At 35.4% G+C, this 20,413-nt stretch overlaps 1 protein-coding gene across 1 annotated transcript; it reads right to left on the bottom strand.

Annotated features, from left to right (window-relative positions):
* Positions 1–15,109: 15,109 nt before the first annotated feature.
* LOC116024524 lies at positions 15,110–18,917 on the bottom strand. Its single transcript, XM_031265432.1, has 5 exons — positions 18,480–18,917; positions 18,346–18,405; positions 17,953–18,271; positions 15,827–15,952; positions 15,110–15,646 (listed from the first exon to the last, which is right to left on the bottom strand). Exons 1-5 carry the CDS (start codon positions 18,759–18,761, stop codon positions 15,531–15,533), a joined length of 903 nt encoding a protein of 300 aa, XP_031121292.1. The 5' UTR covers positions 18,762–18,917; the 3' UTR covers positions 15,110–15,530.
* Between the last annotated feature and the right edge of the window lie 1,496 nt (positions 18,918–20,413).

Below are 20,413 nucleotides of genomic sequence, written 5' to 3'. Positions count from 1 at the left end.
AAAAAAAAAAAAAAAAAAAAAAAAAAAAAAAAAAAAACTAAAACTAAATTTGTAAGAGTCTAAACTAAAAATTTAGGGTTATACCTTCATTTGGGCAAGTCATTTCCTCTTTCCGCTTTAGATTATCACTTCCCATAGCCCACACCTCTTCACTTTTCACGCTTCCAACTTCTCTGCCTTCACGCTTCAGCCGCCACCCATCGCTCGACGCTTGTCACTCTTCTGGGAGTCTGGGACGCCAGATTGCTGCACTGCCAATGCCTTGTGAACCTACAATGTAGCCGGCTTACCATCGACCCATCTCCATTACTCCAACAGTTTAGCTCCAGGATCCTAGTCTCCAGCGACTAACAAAGTAATAGATAGCTAGACAACAGCGGTTAGTGGGTAAGTTTTAGAGTTCAGACATCCATGGACCAATTTGCTTAAGATTTTTTTTAAATGATTTGGTCGGCTATACCGCATGTGGGTACCAGAGTCTTACTTGAAATTTTGAATACTTTAAATTGTGAATGTGTATTCTGTAATCTATAACTTGTGTAATAGGACTTAGGAGATTAATATTCTTTACTCTTTAATTTGTAATATTTGTATGATAAGAGTGAATTAATATCTGTAAATATCTTATAAATTTGCAACTTATATGTTTAATCAGTGAATTACTATAAATGTATATTTAATTCATTTATTTGACATTTATATGTTTTTTATACTCTTATTTTATTTTTAGGTATAAAAGAAATGTGAGTTAATAACATCTAAGGTCCTCGGAGTATAGTGGTTTAACCACATTTAGTCCTAAATTTTCAAATTACCACCTATGGTCATTCGACATTCAAATTGTTACCATCCGTGATCCAAGTTAACCACCCAAGGTCCTTCAACTATAAAATTTTAACCACACATGATCCTTCAACTATCAAATTTTAACCACTCATGGTCCTTACAAGAGGACCATGGATCGTTAAATTTTGAAAATTGAAGGACCATGGGTGGTAAACTTAGACCACGGATGGTAACAATTTGAAAGTCGAATGACCACATGTGGTAATTTGAAAGTTTAGGACTAAGCGTGGCTAAACCACTATACTCGGAGGACTCCATATGGCATTAACTCAAAGAAATGTCTATTCAAAGTGTGAATGAAATTGATATAAATGATAGTGAGAACATATCTACTAAAAAAAGAAAGAAAACATCAGAAGTTTAGAATCATTTTACATCTATTCCAAAAGGTGAAGATCGTAGAGGAAGGGTTACGTGTAATTATTGTAAGAGTTCATATTTGTATGATGATAGTATAAATGGAACATCAACTTTAAGTCATCATATGGGGGTATGCAAGAAGAAACCAAATGAATGTGTGGATGATGTGGGTGCTATGTCTGAATAAGGGAACTTTGATAGAGTCATTGATAAAAAAAAAAAAAATTGTTGTGATTTAATTGCCTAGTGTACAATTTAACATGATCTTCCATTTAAATGAGTTGAATATAAGAGTGTGTGGCTACTTTTTCAATATTTGTGTAACACCCCCAAATTCTAATACAAGAATACATCACTAAAGGGCAAATAAATAGATAATATCCATATCTAAAAAGGAAATTCAAATGCAGAAACTCAACACATACACTAAAGTTTAGGGGTGTCACGCCACATTTGGGCCAACCAAAGCCCAAATGCTAAGGCTACTATCTAAAATCCCGATTACAAGGTTCTTTTATTCAATCACAAACTGAATTCAAAACAATAATTTGAATCTATACTAACAACTACACCAATACCACTTCCAGAGGCTTATGGGTGCTACGCTACGCTCTCACAAGCCATAAGTCCAGATCTTGAAAGTAACAACAGTTTGGAAAACACAAAATAACAGAATTAGCAAAATTGCTAAGTAAGGTCTACCCCTCCCCGTAAAATAAGTACGTTTATAATTTTGAAAATATATATGCTTTGCAAATAGTTGTTGATACTAAAATAATGTACAGTTTAGAAAATAGTTAGCCAAAGGCTTAAAATAGTATTTTCAAGTAGTTTTCCAAGGGTATAACTCACACCAAAGATAAGTAGTATATTATTTCCCAAACTAGATTTACCAAGATAGAATGGGCACTAACGTCCTAACTAACACTAATGAAAAGTAGTACTAAGTTTCTCTTAGGGTAATATAGTTCCCAAAAATAATAATATTTAACTCTTTCAAATAATTATCACATAAGTTATTATACTCATTTCCAAAATAATCATAGGTATGGAGGATTCATAAAGTAGCATTTTTCAATATTTCTCAATATAGTGCTTTATCAATATAATTATCATTTCAAAAAATATAAAGTTACAAGTAGTCATTTCCAAAGTATAGATTGGTATATCAGTATATGGAGGAATTCACAACAACATAATCATCTCAAGATATAGATTTTCTCAATGTCATTCTCAACAAGTATGTATATATATATATATATATATATATAGGAAGAGAGAGAGAGAGAGCCATAGAGGTATTCAAATCATATCAGAGTCATATAGACAATTCAATTCTCAATCTCAAGTATCAGCATAGCATAATAGTGCACAAGTGGAGGTATCCATATCAAATCAAAATATCAAGCAAGACACAAGTGTAGAGGAGTCAAGTCTTAGGGTGTGTTTGGAAACCCGGAAAATGATTTCTGGAAATCATTTTCCGGATATCCAGCGTTTGGCAAGGTGGAAAATGTTAAAGTCAATGGAAAATAGAATCTGGTCAATGGAAAATGGATGGGTTTTTACAGAAAATGACTTCCCCTTTCTTTTGGGGGGAAGTCATTTTCCGAGTCGTTCTTCTTCGCCCAAAAAGGCGTTCTTCTTCGACCAAAAAGCTTCTTTGTCCAGAGAGCTAGCTTCTTCTTCACGACTTATACTTGCAACACCAGAGGAGGAGTTCTTATCAGCCTTGCTGGGTTTCTCGAGAAGAAGTCGGCGTCGGCGTCGGCTTTGCAGGTCGGCGATGCCTGAAGCGCTGCCCGGAGGTCAGCTATGGCTTTTTTTGAGGTTCGCAGATGGTTTGGATCGTCGGCGATGGATGCATCATGGTTTTGATGGTTGACTACATCTGCCTTAAAGCTTTGCTGGACCATTAATTAATTAATTGTATTTCTTGAAAGCAGCTATGGCGGCTTTTGAGGTTCGCAGATGGGTTTCGATCGCCGGCGATGGATGCGTCATGGTTTTTATGGTTGATGACATCTCTCTTAAAGCTTTGCTGGACCATTAATTAATTAATTGTATTTCCTAATTAATTTCAAAATGCTTCATTGTTCCCTAATTCTCATTCTAATTAAACTAATTAATTACTTGGTTTTTACAGGTTAAGTGTGCAGAAAGTGCATGAATATTTTTGTTTGGGTATATACGATTCTACTCATTTTCCTACTCATTTTCTGGAAATTGAACCAAACATACAAAGACAGTTTTCTGTTGTGTAGCCAAACACCGGAAAGAAAAATGTTTTCTGGAAAATGAGTCATTTTCCAGAAAACATTTTCCAGAAGTCATTTTCCTGCTTTCCAAACACACCCTTAATGATCAATTCAATACCAACAATCAATCTCAATATCAATATCAAAATCAAATGGAAACATATCTAGAACCTTAAGTGTCCACACCCCCTAATTGCGATTCCAAACCCAATGGGTAGTTACTAGCTCTGGTACCCAGGATATGTTTCTACCAGGTACCCACATAATAAGTAATAAGGCAACACAAAGCTTCCTATTAGGAACCCCGTACATTAAGATTATGATGATACCAATAGCAGGAGTTTAGACCCCGCAATTGTTGAGCTATCTCATTATGTCTTAGAATAGGCCGAGAACATGGCCGAACTATTGTAATAGTTTAGGACTCGTATTCTTTAGCTCGTGCGCATGTGTATATGCTTTTCAAGTCATGAAGGATGAGCAATGAAGCATAAAGTGTTCTAAAGACTTAAACACTAAAGGCCGAAGGCATGAAGATATGCGATCAAGATCAAGAGGTATGAAGAAGCCGAATTCTGTAAGGGCTCACCTCTTGTGGATTATCAAGGCCGAAAGGTAGAGAAAGACCACTCGAAGAGTTATTGGGTAGAATGGTAAAGTCAATCATTCAATATTAAGCATTTAAGGCACAAGTAATTATCACTCGTGTGGACAAGCCAAAAAACATTCTCTTAGCGTCTCACTGTCTGAAACCTTAAAATCATGGGTTATCAACCTTGGAAAAATTGAAGTCGTATGAACTAATCCCAAGGTGTATTAAAGTCTTATCCTTTTGTGTAAGACAAAAGACAAAAGACAAATTGTGTAAGATTAAACTGCTACAAAGTATTGACACCCACATGGGCTCAATACCTAAAGGATATTACACACTAGTCAAAGAAAAATGGTTTTGAATTTTTGTCTTCCCTCCAACGAACAAGAAATTCTTACCTATAAATACCCCCACCTCATTCAGTTGAGGTTGCTGGTCCATATTTGATATTGCAAGCTACAAGCTCATAATCTACAAGGGATCTAGTGTGTGAAAGTGAAAAAGCTTCAAAGTTCAATCTAGCTTTTGAAAGAAATCTTGCTCTGCTCTAGTGTTCATTCAAGATCATCAAAGTCAAGATTTCAAGTAGGAGAAAGCAAGAATCAATCCATCAAACAACCAACTCTACTAGGAGAAAGTATAAGGAGACGGAGTAAACTTGTAAAAGTTGAAAAACCTGTGTAGCGTGGTTGCCCAGCTTTGTGATCAAGGGAACACGTTGTGTGATGCATTGTACTAAGAAAAGAGAAATTAGTGTAATCCTTCACGAGTTGTGAAGAAGAGTGGAGTAGGCTTCGTTACTAGCCGAACCACTATAAAAATCTCTCTCTCTCTCTCTCTTTACTTGCGCATTTTGATTATCGCATTGCATATCATAGACCAAGCCTAACATTTTACTAAAATATCTCAATCGTGCAAAGTTGAAATTAAAATCCTCATCACCCATCGGAGCGTTCTCTCGCCCCTACTCGCCTTGCTATCGAGAGTTCTGACAGCTAAGCTGCTCTCGTAAATCACGAGAACGGGGTCGAGTAAGCTGCTCTCGAAGATCCTGCCCTTGAGAAATAGTTTGCACAGCGGTTTCATTCACTTGCACTTGGGGTTGCCTTCTTCCTTGACGGCTCCTCGTGGTCACCATTGTTACGTATCCTCACCTTTCTCAGTTAGTTAGATCCACACGAACTTTTGTTTCGATCCGCACAGACGGCACCAATGTCGGTTTTATCAACCACGGATGGTCGATCGGCAGGCCAACACCACCGGAGTATTGCTAAGTGTTTGGTACGAAATTTGAGCAGCGTCTAGGCTCTCTTTGTATTATGAATTGCTTCATCTTTTTCAAGGTTCTACACCTCTATTTATACAAGTTAGGAGGGGTTAATTCTCCTTTGGAACCCCTAAACTACCATAAATGCTTGAGATTTCTTTCCTTATTACATTTGGAAGAGTTTCCTAAACTACTTCGGTCTACTTTCCTTATTATTCCCAAAGGATCCGCTCTTGATCCTCGCCTATCTTAGGAAACTTCTTATTTCACTCCGCTCTAACTCTTCGCGGCTCTAGCCACTAGGTTGGCTTAACTCTCACCCGGCCTGTCATTGGTTGGTTCGTGCATGCCTCCTCTCGGGACTCGATCATGCTGTCGGCCGAGTCCGACTATCTCTAATTCGGCTTCGTTGGCCTCGTATTCTTCTTCATGTCACTCCCTCCGTCCGTCCTTCCCTAATATGACTCGGGTCTCGGAGGAGACCTGAGCTTGACTCCTTCACCTGATTTTGGAGGCTCGAGTCTTACTGTGTTTCTTGAGATTCTCACTCAATTGCAACTAAACATCCTGATGCCCCGCCATCGACCAATCACCTTCCTTTCCTCATGTAATCTTTTCCACTCATTCACTTCAACCCGCCGACCGACTCTTGCCTCCTACTAGCTGAGGTCGACTACTTTCTACTTCCGAGTGCTAGGCCCCGAGCCTTGGGTTTATCCCCCATCAATGCTACTAACTATTTTCTTGCTTTCAGCCGATCGATCCTGATTCTCACTCTTTTTTAGGGCAGTCAGGATATTTCGACGCATCACCCAACCTACCTTCTCAGTTGAGTCCCTCAGTCTGTAGCATGCTACTTTGTCGGTGGTGGTCATTTTCTCTACGTCTCGATAGTACAATCGGAGGGCAAGAGCTCAACACAAAATATAGAATATTGCAATGCTTGGCAATGCTATGTACTCAAGAATACCAGGGGCACAACATATGATATATATGTAGCAAAGAGGTATGCATATATGTAAAGAATCCATTCCCCTTCCATATTTAATTGTCCCAATTTTGGAATGTTTTGTGTATAAAGCTCCACGTACATAATGCATGCATTCTCCTTCCGTATAAACATGTGCTTTGAGATGGCAGCTTTGTATATTGTGTAAAGATTCCATGTCTTTCCCCTATCTTCCATGTATTCAACTCCCACAACCATTTGCCTGAATTATGCAATATTTCATATATAAAGCTCCACATATAGTGGCTGGTTGCTGTAGCTAATCAAACTCTCACCAGTCGGTCGGGGAAAATCCAAGACTTCTCTGCGGGAGTTTATCTTTGCATGGCGTTGAATTTTCATGTGTAGGCATGCAAACATTGAAACTTTCTAAACAAAATTGGGCCTTGTTGGTAGATACCTGATTGCCTTCCAAGTGGTAAAAAATCATGCATTGCCGTGCCTCCAATTCTCATGTTCAGATGCATCCAAGAAAAGGGTAATCAAAGAAATATGTGATTCCAGAATGCGTACTCCAAATTGGTAATCAAATAGCCTCATGAGGAATTTCATGGTTTATGCATGTGCAGCCACGTGCATAATTGCATGCCATATTCCATGTATAAATCTCCAACTAACCACGTACTTGGTGTATCAAATTTTCACATGCGACATACTTAATTTTGTAGGAATAATTTGGCCAGAATTGTGTATGGATGCGTGGAGATTTCCGTCCGTTACCTCAAGTTGTCTCGACCATGGAAGCTAAACTCTGACCATGGGAGCACCAACCGTAGTGCCAACTAATTAACTAGGTGGTTGTCTCGACCGTGGGAGCCAAACTCTGACCACGGGAGCAGCAACCATAGTGTTAACCGCCAACTGCTTATTCAGCATCCCTCGCCCACTTGCCTGGTGCTTGCCATCTTCGTCGTGATATGACTGAGAGAGGTACACAACCTTTTGTATCGATCCCCACGGACGGCGCCAATGTTGGTTTTCTGGGTTTTAGGGTAACCACGCAATGGTCCAACATTACCAAAAACCAAGTAATAAATAAATAGTGAAGAGGAAAAAATAAAGGAAACACAATATTTTTAACATGGAAACTAAGTTGGTGAAAACCACGTGCATTTTTGGGCGGTGCCAAGCCAAATTCCACTATATTTTTGTAGGTAGTTGGTACATGTACAATTTGTGTATCTTCTCTACAGAGATGTAGGTGTAGAGAGATGATTGATTGAACCCCTTTCTTGAATCTAAGTAGAGCCTTTTATAGTAGAAGAAATATAAGGCATATGGTAAGTAGGTTGTCTTATGGTAATTGAGCATTTATGGTGAAGTGGAATATTTTATGGAATGTGGAGGGATTTAGGGAATATAAATATATTTAGGCAGTGGGAGGTAATATAAGGAGGGAAATAATATTTAGGAAAGTAATTTGTAGGGATTGACTTGCCAAATCTCGCAACTGCCACTTTAATTAATTCTTCTGCCACCAAAGTTGACTGCCAGTCAAGATGACTGGCTGCCAAGGATGACTGTCTGCCCAAGAATGACTAGTTGGTGAATATGACTGCCTCCCCGAGGATGACTAGCTGGCAAATATGATTACCTGCCCGAGGAGCTGACTGGTGTCCGTGCCGGTTATGCCACGCCATTGGTCCTTTTGGGCCTTCTCAAAAGTCGTCTTTGGTCCTTTCTGTGAACTCGTGTCCACCTTGCTAAGTGGGCCTTGATACATGGTATCCATCAGATACATGATACATGGAAATATTGTGGCATGGAATGTTATGCAAATGTATGAAAGGCAAAAAGAAAGATTAAAGTTGGTGTTGAAAAATATTCCTGGTATTTTTTGTTTAACATGCTATGTGTGGACTGCTTGTACAGAAGCTAGTTATATTTGCTTGACTGTGCATTATGTGGATGAAAAATGGAGGTTGAATAGTTTCATTTTGTGATATGCCTCCTCCACATTCTGGCTTTGAATTGTCTAAAAAAGTTTATGATTGTTTGGTAGATTGGGGGATAGATAGGAAAGTATTTTCCATAACTTTGGATAATGATTTTGTTAATGATGTGATGGTGAGACTTCTAAAGCTGCAACTTTTGTTACAAAATAGTTTGTTTTATGATGGTGAATTCTTTCTGTGAGGTGTTGCGTACATATTCTGAATTTGATTGCTCAAGATGGACTAAAAGTTGCTAGTGTTGTATTAGGAAAACTTAGAGAGAGTGTTAAATATGTTAAAGCATCTAAAGCAAAAATGATATCATTTTAAGAGTGTGCTCAACGTGTTGGTGTTGATATTACTTGTGGACTTTGTACGAAGGTGCCGACTCGTTGCAATTCAATTTATGTGATGCTTAGTAGTGTTATAAGGTATCATCGTGTTTTTTGCTCTCTTGAATTACAAGATAGAAATTACAAGTGTTGTCCTTCGAATGAAGAGTGGTCAAGAGGAGAAAAGATGTGTGATTTTTGTATCCATTTTATGCTATCACTAATTTGATTTTAGGTTCATCCTACCCTACTTCAAATTTATATTTTTTGCAAGTTTAAAAGATTGAATGCTTGTGGTTGAAAATTTAGAAAGTTAGGATGGAGTAATAAGTGATATGACTATGAACATGAAATTGAAGTTTGACAAGTATTGGGATGACTATAGTGTAATACTTGCATTGGGAGTTTTTTTTTTTTTATCCAAGGTTGAAATTGCAATTTGTGGAATATTGTTATAAGAAGCTTGATCCACTTACTTTTAAAGTCAAGATTGAATGAATAAAGAAGAAATTAGACATGTTATACAATGAATATAATATAAGAAGAAGAGTGTTGATTCTTCATCTTCTAGAGTTTCTACTTCTTAATCACAAGAATATTCAGTCTATTCGACAACAAATATGTGTGGAGTAATAAGGGGGGATTGGGAAGTACTGGAGGTCAAGGAAAATTGGATGAAAATCTTATTGGTGTAAGTTAAATTCTTTTTACTTCATATTCATTATTAATTATATTTGTTTATTGATTATTGTTATTGGTTAATTGTTAAAATATGTGATTGTGTAACTGTAATTATGTAACTGCTTAAATTATGTAGGACTATGTTGATTATCGTTATCGAACCCAAGGTGAAACTGGTAGTGGAGACACAAAGTCTAATTTAGACAAATACTTGGAAGATGATCAACTAAATCAATTGGATGATATAGATGTGCTCTTGTATTAGATCTTGGCACTCTTAACGGTCGTGTCAAGATCCTTCCTAAACTTGGCACTACGTACTGCACCAGCTCCTCCTCTACTTCCCTGTTGAGGTCCTTCCTCTAACTCCTTGTTGAAGTCCTTGACTTTGGCACGGAGCACCTCAACCTTGGAGTCTTGGACCTTCAATCTCTTTTGGAACTCGATGTGGATAGAAAAAGCTTGGTTAGAAATTAAGAAAATCTAGAAAATACAAAAGGGGAAGACATGCACGAAAAGAGTAAGGTAGTTAGGATGCACTTACTCAATAGAGGTGGGCAGCTTACTAGTTGTAGAGGTCCTTGCAGGCCATGTCCTCGAGAGATTTTTAGTAATTCGGCTAGATCACGCCGTCATCCTATTCTAGTGGGCTAAACTTCTGGCCGACGACAGGAGAGTTGGTGAAGCCATCCAACTGAGCGTGAGTAGCTGGAGTGCATCCTTGGCAACCTTGGAGGGAGGGGGAGAAATCGTTCGATAGGTGTTTGAGCGGCTACGCTTTCTAGCGTCCTCTAATTCTGACCACCTCCTCTTATTTGTGACTTCCTTCTTCTCGGCTTGGGCGGTGATAGTTGTGGGGGACGCACCTATTGTAAGGCCGATGTTGCAAGGAATCATGCGCGGTTTCAATAAAGAGATATCCCCCATGGGCTTTTTTACCTTGTCGATTAGTTGGGGAGGCGTAAGGTCCTTCGTCGAGCTGTCAATTGGGGGAGAGAAGGAGAGAGGGCAGGGTTTATCCAGTTTATAATATGATCGACGCCAAGGGTTAGGGGTGTTGAATTAGCCACGGTCGGTCCAATGAACAAAAAGGACTGCTTCCACTTTTTAAGCAAAAAAGTCCAACTCATCGAAGAAATTCCGATTGACGCACTAGAAGATGGAAACAAAGCGCAAGGATATCTTGCCCACTTGGGAGACCAAGAAGAGTTGAATAAAGAGATGAAGGGTGGGGGTATGTTGTGGTGGTGGCAGAGGGTCAAAAAATAATAGAATACCCAGAAGGAATTTGGCGGAAGCTGGTTGGGTACTACACCAAGGTATTGGAATATTTCATCAAAAGGAGGGTGATGGGGCAAGCGAAATTAGTACCGAATGGCCTGGAGCAAGATTTCGACATAACCACCTGACGGGGGATCTTGTCTAAGATAACCTCTGTGGAAGAGTTGAGTAGTTGGTGAGCAAAAAGGAGGTCGCGATTGTTGAGAATATATGTCAAAGATGGAGGGAAGTCTACATCCTCGAAGAAACAAGGACTACAGGTGATGAGGCCATTTGGATAGATGACTAGGAGTGGTAGGGGAGTTAAGGGGGCTAAAGACATGGGGTCATTGAAGGCGGAAGATGCTGAGTCGATCGGGGCAACCGGCATTTGGCAGGAGGAAAGTCTGGGTGGGGGCAAATCGGGGGGTACGTCGATGGAGGTGACAGACGAGTGCTCGGAATGAAATAGAGAGAATTTTGGGGGTGGAGGCCTCTAGATGGTCATTGAACCAACAGTAGTAAAGGAAGAGGACATGGTGACTTACATGGAAGTATGGAATGTGAGGACAATGTGCTAGGGTCGAAGGAGTGACTAGCTGTTGAGATGTCCGACTAGTTATTTTTTTTGTATAGGTTCATTTTTTATTGTAATTGTAAGTTTAATTAAATAAAAGTTAAAAAAAGAGTTAATACCACAAATGGTCCTCTGACTATTAGGCTAGTACTCCTTTTAGTCATCGACTTTTAATTCGATCACAAATGGTCCTCTGGCTTTCATTTTTTACCACAAATAATCTTCCGTTAAGATTTCTATTAAATAGATGTTAAATCTAGGGGTAATATCGTCAAATTGATTAATATTATTATGATTACTTCTTTTTTAGAATTATATGACACCATAATTAATTTCAAACATTAATAAACATTAAGTTAATAAATATAATAACAAAATGGACGTGACAAATCACATAAATGAACAAATTAAATAAAATTCCATGATTAATGTTTGCAATTTGTACTTGATTAATTATATTAATTCAACGGCGGCGACCTTCAGTTATGTCCCAAACAAAATGTTTGATCGATTAACGAAGAGTGAAAACTATTAATCAGCCATGTATGAACAACCATGAAAATTATGGAAACAAGGTTTTTAAAAAAATTCTTCCATTTTAATCTGTTGGTTAAATTAAAAAAAGATAGCTCTAATATTAAATTTTCATTTTGTACACATAATTACGAGAATAATGTGTATTGTCTTTTTATTTAGGAGTATTTATTTTTGTTAATTGTTTCAATTATGTTTGTTGGTGAAAAATTGTAAACATTTTAAATTTATGACAATTATATATATATCAATTTGACGATAATACCCCTAGATTTAACACCTATTTAACAGAAATTTTAATGGAGGACTATTTGTGGTCAAAAATGAAAGTCAGAGGACCATTTGTGGTCGAATTGAAAGTCGATGACTAAAAGGAGTACTAATCCAATAGTCAGAGTACCATTTGTGGTATTAACTCTTAAAAAATATATGAAACATCCAAATTTAATTAAAATTGTGAACCAAAAATTATTCCAGAATGATAATTTGAATTGCCACCCATACCTTGCACATATAGAATATAGATTGGTTCATGCTATGCAAGCAAAAACATATCTAAAAACATAATAAGTTTGAATGCAGGTTATGTCCTCAGTTTATGTTCGTGTTTTTAGTGCTACTATGTTTGTACATTTTGTTTTTAATGTTGTACATAATTTTTTTGTAGACAAAAATACCCAGGAATATTCCGTTACTGTTAAGTATAATCTATTTCCATCTTTTCCTAATCTATCATTAAGTACTATGTAATCATATTTCCTAATTTGTTTCCATTAAATACTATGTTAATCACTTCTCCTATGCTATATTAAAAATGTTTCTATATATATGGTGGGTGAGATATATAACAATAACTTTGTGATGCTAATGATTGATCATATGAGAAAATGAAATTTCTTATTCAATTTTAACATTTTTAATGTTTAAAATAATTTGCATCAATATTTCATATATATAATTTTAGGTTTGATCATATAAGAACTAAAGGGGTTGGTTTAAGAATCCAAAAAAATAACTTTCAAGAATTTATAAGTGTTTAATTTGATGAAATATAGTGTAAATTTGTTATTCTTCCAAGAAAATATTCATTCCATGTATTATAGGAAAAAAAAAAAGCGTGAAATATGTATATCAAATGTATGAAATGACTCAGAGGTCAAAATTACAGTTCGTTGATATTACATGTGACCTCAACGTTGACATTTAGACCTTGATTTTACTATATTAGATGCAAATTTCTTTATGGATACAATTATTCATATGGAACTTGAGTGCTATATTTCTTACTTTAAAATTTAGTCTAATTTTACAATTGATAATAAAAGTGCAAGGACCTACAAGGTATTAAAACTTATTCGAAGACATGATTGGATAGTTATAGAAAAATTTGAAGATGAAAAATCATATTTTTAACATTTATGCTATTTGTTTTTTCATATTCAATTGTTTAAACTTGTTTATTTTACATTCATCTTCTCTTTATAAAATTTTTGTTCCTAATGTAATCTAGCTACATAATCGCCTCTTGTATATATGTTCTTCTAAGCGATGCCATATTTAGAATGAAATATTTATGCTTATGGATCCTAAATATAGAAGTGTTTTAAATTTGACCCCTAGATTTAAAAATGTTCAAGATTGGTTATTCAATTATATTTTATCAAATGGATAGTGTTAATCCTTCTATTAGGTTTCAATAGAAAACTTATACGAAAAGACAGCTTCTACTTATTCTTAAAATTTTTTGAGAGACTAACTTTTACTCAATTCAATATGTTCATATCCATGAATTAATTGAGTAGTATAGTAATACTTCTTAAATGTAATTTTTATAGTGCATATGTTCTTAAATGTTTCTTAATGGTAAGTTAACCAATGACTTTACTTAGGTTTGGATACAAGATGTGATGGCTCACATATTATTGGGTTTCACTATGACAATATGAATTTAGAAACGACATATCTCCAATTGAAAAAATAATACATTTAAACAAATTTAAGTTATTTCCAATTGGGATGTCACAAATTGGAAAAGTATGTATGAACATATACTACATTGTAATCGAGTTAGTAGTACTAAAAAAAAAGTCATTTCCAATTGCATTTATGTGAGGCTAGAAACAACAGAAGCTAATGTTAACTAAATAACAAAGGAGAAAATAGTTGCAATACAACGATGAGTACCCTTACTTAAAATCATAGTCATATATATTCATCACAATTCACAATGAAATTATCTTTCTTGTGTTAATTTCAAATACATTCGAAAAATAAAATTTATGAAACTTCTTGCAACTCAAAAGAACCAATTTTACAAATGCGTTTTATCTATTTCAAAATGATTTGCTAATTGAGTTTAAATATTGGGCACAAGTTTTCGCGCAAAGCGCGTAGAAAGAACTAGTACTTTAAATAAAATGTGATTTCATGTCATTGTTGATTTCTTGATTTTATAAAAAGTTTCTAAAATTAACTATTTCTATGAAAAATTGAGATATAACTGTTTAATTTCTTATTCTTTAACATTTATAGAATTTATAAAATAAGGGAAGAATTGCATTAGTTCTACACTGCACATCTTATAATATAGATGTTGGGTGTGTTACAACAATGATGGAATGGAAAGTATGTTAATATAAAAAATGAAAAAAAAAAAAATCAATGAGTCTCTCATTTACACCACGTTTGGTTAGCAGAATGAATTTTGAATGAATAGGAATACTATTCCATACGAAATGGAATAGGTTAATAATATTATTATATTATTATTATTATTATCATTATCAGTATGGAATAGGTTAATATTATTATTATTATTATTATCATTATTACTACTATTACTACATACGGAGTAAGATTTATAAATAATATTATATTATTCAATATATATCAATTACAATATTTTAAACCCTCCCAATTAAGCCTTCAATTCGTCCCAGAAGCAATCTCTGCCTTCTTACGTACCAAATGCGATCGCTGTCTTCTCACATACCAGATGCAATTGTTGTCTTCTCACCAAAGCGATCTCGTGTCACTTTTGAGTGTTCGGAGAAAGAATCTGAAGCTTCGTAAGAGAAGCAAATACAGAGAGAAAGATAGAAAGGGTAAAATAGAAAATAAAATATAAAATTTATTCCTGAGAACTCAAGAATAAGTTAATACCAGGGAGACCCCTAATAATAGCTTCTGCAAGGGGAATGAGCCATCCCAGGAACATTGTTTTTGGAAATACAAAAATTTACGAATAGGCCTATTGCTGAAAATGTTATGTCATTTCAGGCTCCAGGCCTATTCCACGAACCTAACGTGCCATTAGAACTTTTTAATTACATATTTCTTATACATTAATTTTAAATTCAACAATTAAACTTTACTGTTTTTAAAATTCAACACCGTACCTACTTGATAGTTGATACGGTAGATTTTTTTTTTTATAATAATTTATAATAAAAAAAATAATGAAGGTCCACATTCCGATATTTCATCATTCAACAATTACTGCTTTGCACATTCCAATTTCTTGCATCATAATCACTGCCATTTCTTATTAGTTATTACAAGCCCACTAAACCACATCTAATCATATAAACAATACAATATTTTTCTTAATTATTTGGACCACCCACCCTTAATTTTCATCAGCAAAAAAGAAAATGAAGGCCGCAGCATTTAATCTGTTGTTGTCCTCACCGGTCACCAGTCAGATCAGCTACCTTAGTCCCCACGAACTTGCACGTACCCACAGATTCCATTATTCGGATGTCACATCCTAGCCCTTCATTTCATTCTCACATATTTATTTCTTCATACCAAATTGGCAAATAATAATAATAACCTAACGTATGTACATGATCCCAACCCCGCCGGAATTTCGACGACTTCAATAAGTCCACTCTTGTGGCAGTTGCATTTCCTGGTCGATCGTTGCCGGTTGCGTTTCGACGTCCGAACGTTGTTCTATTTGAGGAACCGAGTCTTCTATTTTGTTTCCCGTAACTGTAACGCCAAACAAGCAATTAAATTTATTAATAAAAAGCCCATAAAAACGTAAATAATGTAATAAGAACTAACTTGTTTAAATTAAGTAAATAAGTTAAACAGATTAAGTAACACGTTAAATCTCTCTATTTATAGCTGTATGGTCCATAAAAAATGAAGGTAGGAAAAGACCCGTACCAAACTGTGCTAGGCGATTAGTAGGAGAGGCAGCATAGGTGTTTGATTGTGACTTGGCTTCCATAGTGCTGAAGTGGAGCTGTAGAGCTTGCAATACTCTTGTAGGTATTAAAACTGTGGAGCACCCTATGCTCATAGTCAACATGCATTTACATCAGCACACAATCAATTTCAATACTAATAATATTTTAACAAGCCAATCAATCAATAAACACTTTTCAATTATTCCTCCTTTGCAACGCCAAAGAGCCATTAACTTTTTAAATATTGATATTTAGAATAAATATAATAATCATCCCCCTATTAAATATCATCCTTTTATCAAATTTTATATCATTTCAAATTAATTTAATCTCATTACCTCCCATATGAAATAGTCACTACTCTGTCATCTGAACACAAGGTTAATTGTCTCAATTATTCATGTTTAATTGTTTTAATATTGATAACTATCAATTATACAATCACTATAGTTAAATATGTGTCTTTTAGTCGCTCTCTTATAGTCAATTAATAATAACGAATGATTGAAAGATTAAAATAGTAATTTTTTATAATCTTTAAAAAAAAAAAAAAGGCTGAAACTATCCAAAAGAATATCTCAACTTCTCTCGATCACCAGAGAAGGAAAAAGAAGAGGGATAGTAGTAGATAGAAATGGGTGAAATGTCGGCCGAGTTGCGTGACAGCCGCAGGGGAGTGGATAAGCTTGACTGGCATTGGTGGATCTAGATTCCAATCCCATGTTCCAGATTCCACGACAAAAACCAAAATACTACCCTCGCTGTCACTCCACCTTTCCACCATCCGATTCCAATTTCCAACCCAACCCAAACATCCCCACCGTCAATTACCAAAAGCAACAAATTACATCACGACTAACCTATTGTACTATCTGCACAACATGATCCAGTAATTTTTCATTTAAAAAGTTAATAGTGATGCCATCAAACAAGCTACTTAACTTTCTAAAATTTTTCAAATATCTTAACTCTACTAAAATTAGCTTAAAAGTGAACTTTTGTCCACAATTTAAGAACCATCTCGCAGGGATTCGCCATTTACAATGACTTGCAATCAAAACTCTTCTCAACACCAAATACTCTTGATGATCTTCACTATGAATAATTTTTACTCTGAACTCTTTTCAATTCCTTTAAAATCCTACCAAACATGGAACAACCCTTTTTAGATAGCCTTAGTCATCACACATCTACTTCTATCTCTCATAATAATTAAGAAAATTTACACTTTTCGTTCCTAAGTTATATAATAATTGTAGAATTCATTTCAAAGTGTTAGAATACGTTGCACTTTTCGTCTCTTTACTGACAAAACATTAGGGACGAAATTTGTAATTTTAGTATACTTCAGGAACAAAATGTGAGTACGAAAAGTTAATAGAAAAACAAAAAGTATAACACCAAAAAATAATTTAAGGACGAAAAGTGAACATGATCAACACTTAATAACAAATTCTATGAATATCTTATATCTTAAAACGAAGTGTAATTTTTCTCAAAATAATAATGTAATTAACATAGGGATAAAATCAAGTAGCCGAAATTTTCGAGATGGAGAAGGTGTGGTAGACTGGTAGTGTAGTTACGTAGAGTGAGCATTCTGACACGTCGCAATCGCTAACAAAGTGTTACAATAATAATTGGCGGAAAAAAGACCCCACACTGGACCAGTATATTGGTAAAAGGTTCTTTCATTGAAAAAGTTAGATGGCAGGTGGTACGCAGAAGATACTCTCAATTCAAACATTACTCCCATACAAGAAAAGAATCTTAATTGGTTTTACCATACAATAAGATTCATGGAATATACTTATCGCACTTTTGTACATCTAAATCCTTATAGCAGTAATCCAATTGCTGAATTATATGGAAAGCTTTTGGAATCATTCTAGGGTATTAGTCAAATATCTCATCGAGACATTTTTCATTAACAGGCAATTGGATAAGAACGTACTTTCACTCTTATTAGTCTATTTTAAAATAATATAACTTTATTAATTTAAAGGATACTAATATTTTTATTTTTTTTAAAATTTATTCACTTATTTTTAAAGGGACAAATTAAAATTCTAATTTATAAATTAGTAAAGAATTTAAGCGTACCAGTTTTCTTCTTGGGTTCGGTTTGGCTGTGGTAGTTGCAACCACGGGGTATGAAAACGCCTGTCCCACTACTGGAAGCACCGGTTACGTACCCGGATCCTCCGAGGAAAACCGCCTGCATACCCGACCCGCTTCTCAACGTGTGGGCCCTTCCTCCGCCATGTCCGTTTCCTCTTCTTCTGCCTTTCTTCGGCATGTGCTCCGCCTCCGCTGCGTGCTCGACTCGTTGATGAATCGACTCGGTTTTCGCGACTCGTCTTCCTCGCGGAGTAGGATTGCTCTGTTTTCTCAAGGACGATTGGTCCTTCATCGTGTAAACCTGTAAAATAATGGAGTATTATTGGAGACGAAGAAGAAGAAATTGGAAAAAGGATTGTCTGCTCTTGTTCTTACTTCGATTGGTCTCATCGCTTGATTTGCAAAGTCTGAATTCGCAGATGAGTTCGCAAGTTCCTGGTAGCCATAACCACACATCAAATCGAACTCTTCACTAACATTAGAACCAAAAGTACCTAAAAAAATTTTACCTCCTTGAATTTGGGAGAGTGTTCATGATCTTCAACCAAAACATTCCGCTCATCATCTTCATCCTGAAGCGTATAACCGGCCATCTGGCGAGTCAACTCAGCGAGGAAATCCTCTCCTTCGTCGTCGTCGCTCTCTGTTTCAGTTCTGGTGGAGCTGACGGAGCCGAAGGGCGTACTAAGGCCGGAAGACGAGTTCTCGGAGCCAAAAATGGAATCGGCGACCCAAATAGGAGGAGGAAGGAGAGGAGGCTCTTTACCATGCAGGTCCGAAGAAGAATCCATGGAGGCCCAAAGGAATGATTCGATGAGAGTGGAGATTCCGAGCGGCTTTTGATAGGGAAAAAAGGGATGCGGTTTACTTTCAAGAGAGGAGAGGCGAGATGAGATGAGATGAGATAACAAGGAAAAAGCGAGCGGCTCAGGACGAAAACCGGGCTTTAATTAAAAGGGGTTGAGTTACGTTATTGTGTGGGTTAAAGGTCTAGTACTCTAGTGGTTGCACCTCACACTATAACAAATCACCGGCTACTTGTTGGAACTCTTTGAAATAAAGTATTTTTTTATTAAAAATAATATCGAAAGATGAAAGACTTATCTAGAACAATTATTCCATTTCTATTAAATAAAGTTGGATTAATTTTTTAAAAATTAGGGAATGAAGGTTAATTTGGATTACTAACCAAATCAAATGGACATTTATTTTGAAATAGAAACCAAACTTGTATATATTTTTTATAACCCCGGTTTTTCCAATGCACTAGGATGGTAAATCCCTCACCAAGTTACTGAAATCAAATTTTAAGTAAAACTTCTCATTCACTAAATCAAGTCCTGGAACAATTTTTATTTGAATTTACGTATAGGTTTTTTTTTAATATAAGATAAAACAAATGAAAAATAAAAGAGAACGCATTTATTTAATTTGGAGAGGAGACGAGTAACTAGATGGCCAACTAATTAAATGATGGAATATTGGGTATTAGTGTAGCTCAATATAACAAATTTTGCTCAAACCCAAAAGTTCAAGTTGGCTAACAATACACGTCAAATATCATTAGTCTCATTAAACGCTCATGCGTGAAGGTGTTGGTGACTCAATGTCACATTCAAGCACTTAACTTAATGATTACATCTTACATATCACTTAACATTCTAGGATACTCTTTGTGCTTCACTATGTTGAGACAGTAGTTATGAACAGATCTACATTGTAACAGAATTAGTAGTACTAAAAAAAAAAAAAGAACCCTAATTTAAATATTAGGTCTTCACATTGTATTCAGCTCATATAAAATTTTCATTTTTGTACAATTACTTTGTTAGGTTTTTTAGCAGATAATAAATTCATAGGGACGGATGCAGAGGGGCGGGGGGAGGGGGGGGGGGGGGAGGGTACCAAAGGTTGTACTAGTTTAGTTGGTAGTAAGCATTTTATTGTCCATAAAGTTCTAGGAATCAAAGCTTGTTGATTACACTCTAAATGTGCTTGTATCTGTGAATTTCTTCATTTTTTATATTAATTGTGAGATTTATAATGTATTATGTGTGGTAATATATAATTATTTAAATTGATGAATTAATTGATATAGAATATGTTTTGTAATTCAATTATGAAAAAAAATTAAAAGAAAATTTACTTTTATGGACTATCTAGTTAATGTAGTCTAGATGTTTCAAATCTTTCAATTGTGTGTCAATCGTATTCAAATTAATATAGAAATACATAGAGTTTATCTAATTAAAATAAAAAGTATTTATAAATATCATATTCATAGAGATAATGATGTACAATTTATTTCAACCATATCATATTTTATCATAAATATTCTTTTATTGTGTTTTGAAGTTTTTCAAGTTCCGTCCCTAAATACTCAGATTATTTCGTAAATAATATGCTAATAACAATTAAATATTACTCAACCACTAAATATTAT

This window comes from Ipomoea triloba, chromosome 7 (genome assembly GCF_003576645.1).
Source record: "Ipomoea triloba cultivar NCNSP0323 chromosome 7, ASM357664v1".
Taxonomy (NCBI): Eukaryota; Viridiplantae; Streptophyta; class Magnoliopsida; order Solanales; family Convolvulaceae; genus Ipomoea; species Ipomoea triloba.
This window is presented reverse-complemented; position numbering and strand designations above follow the sequence as displayed.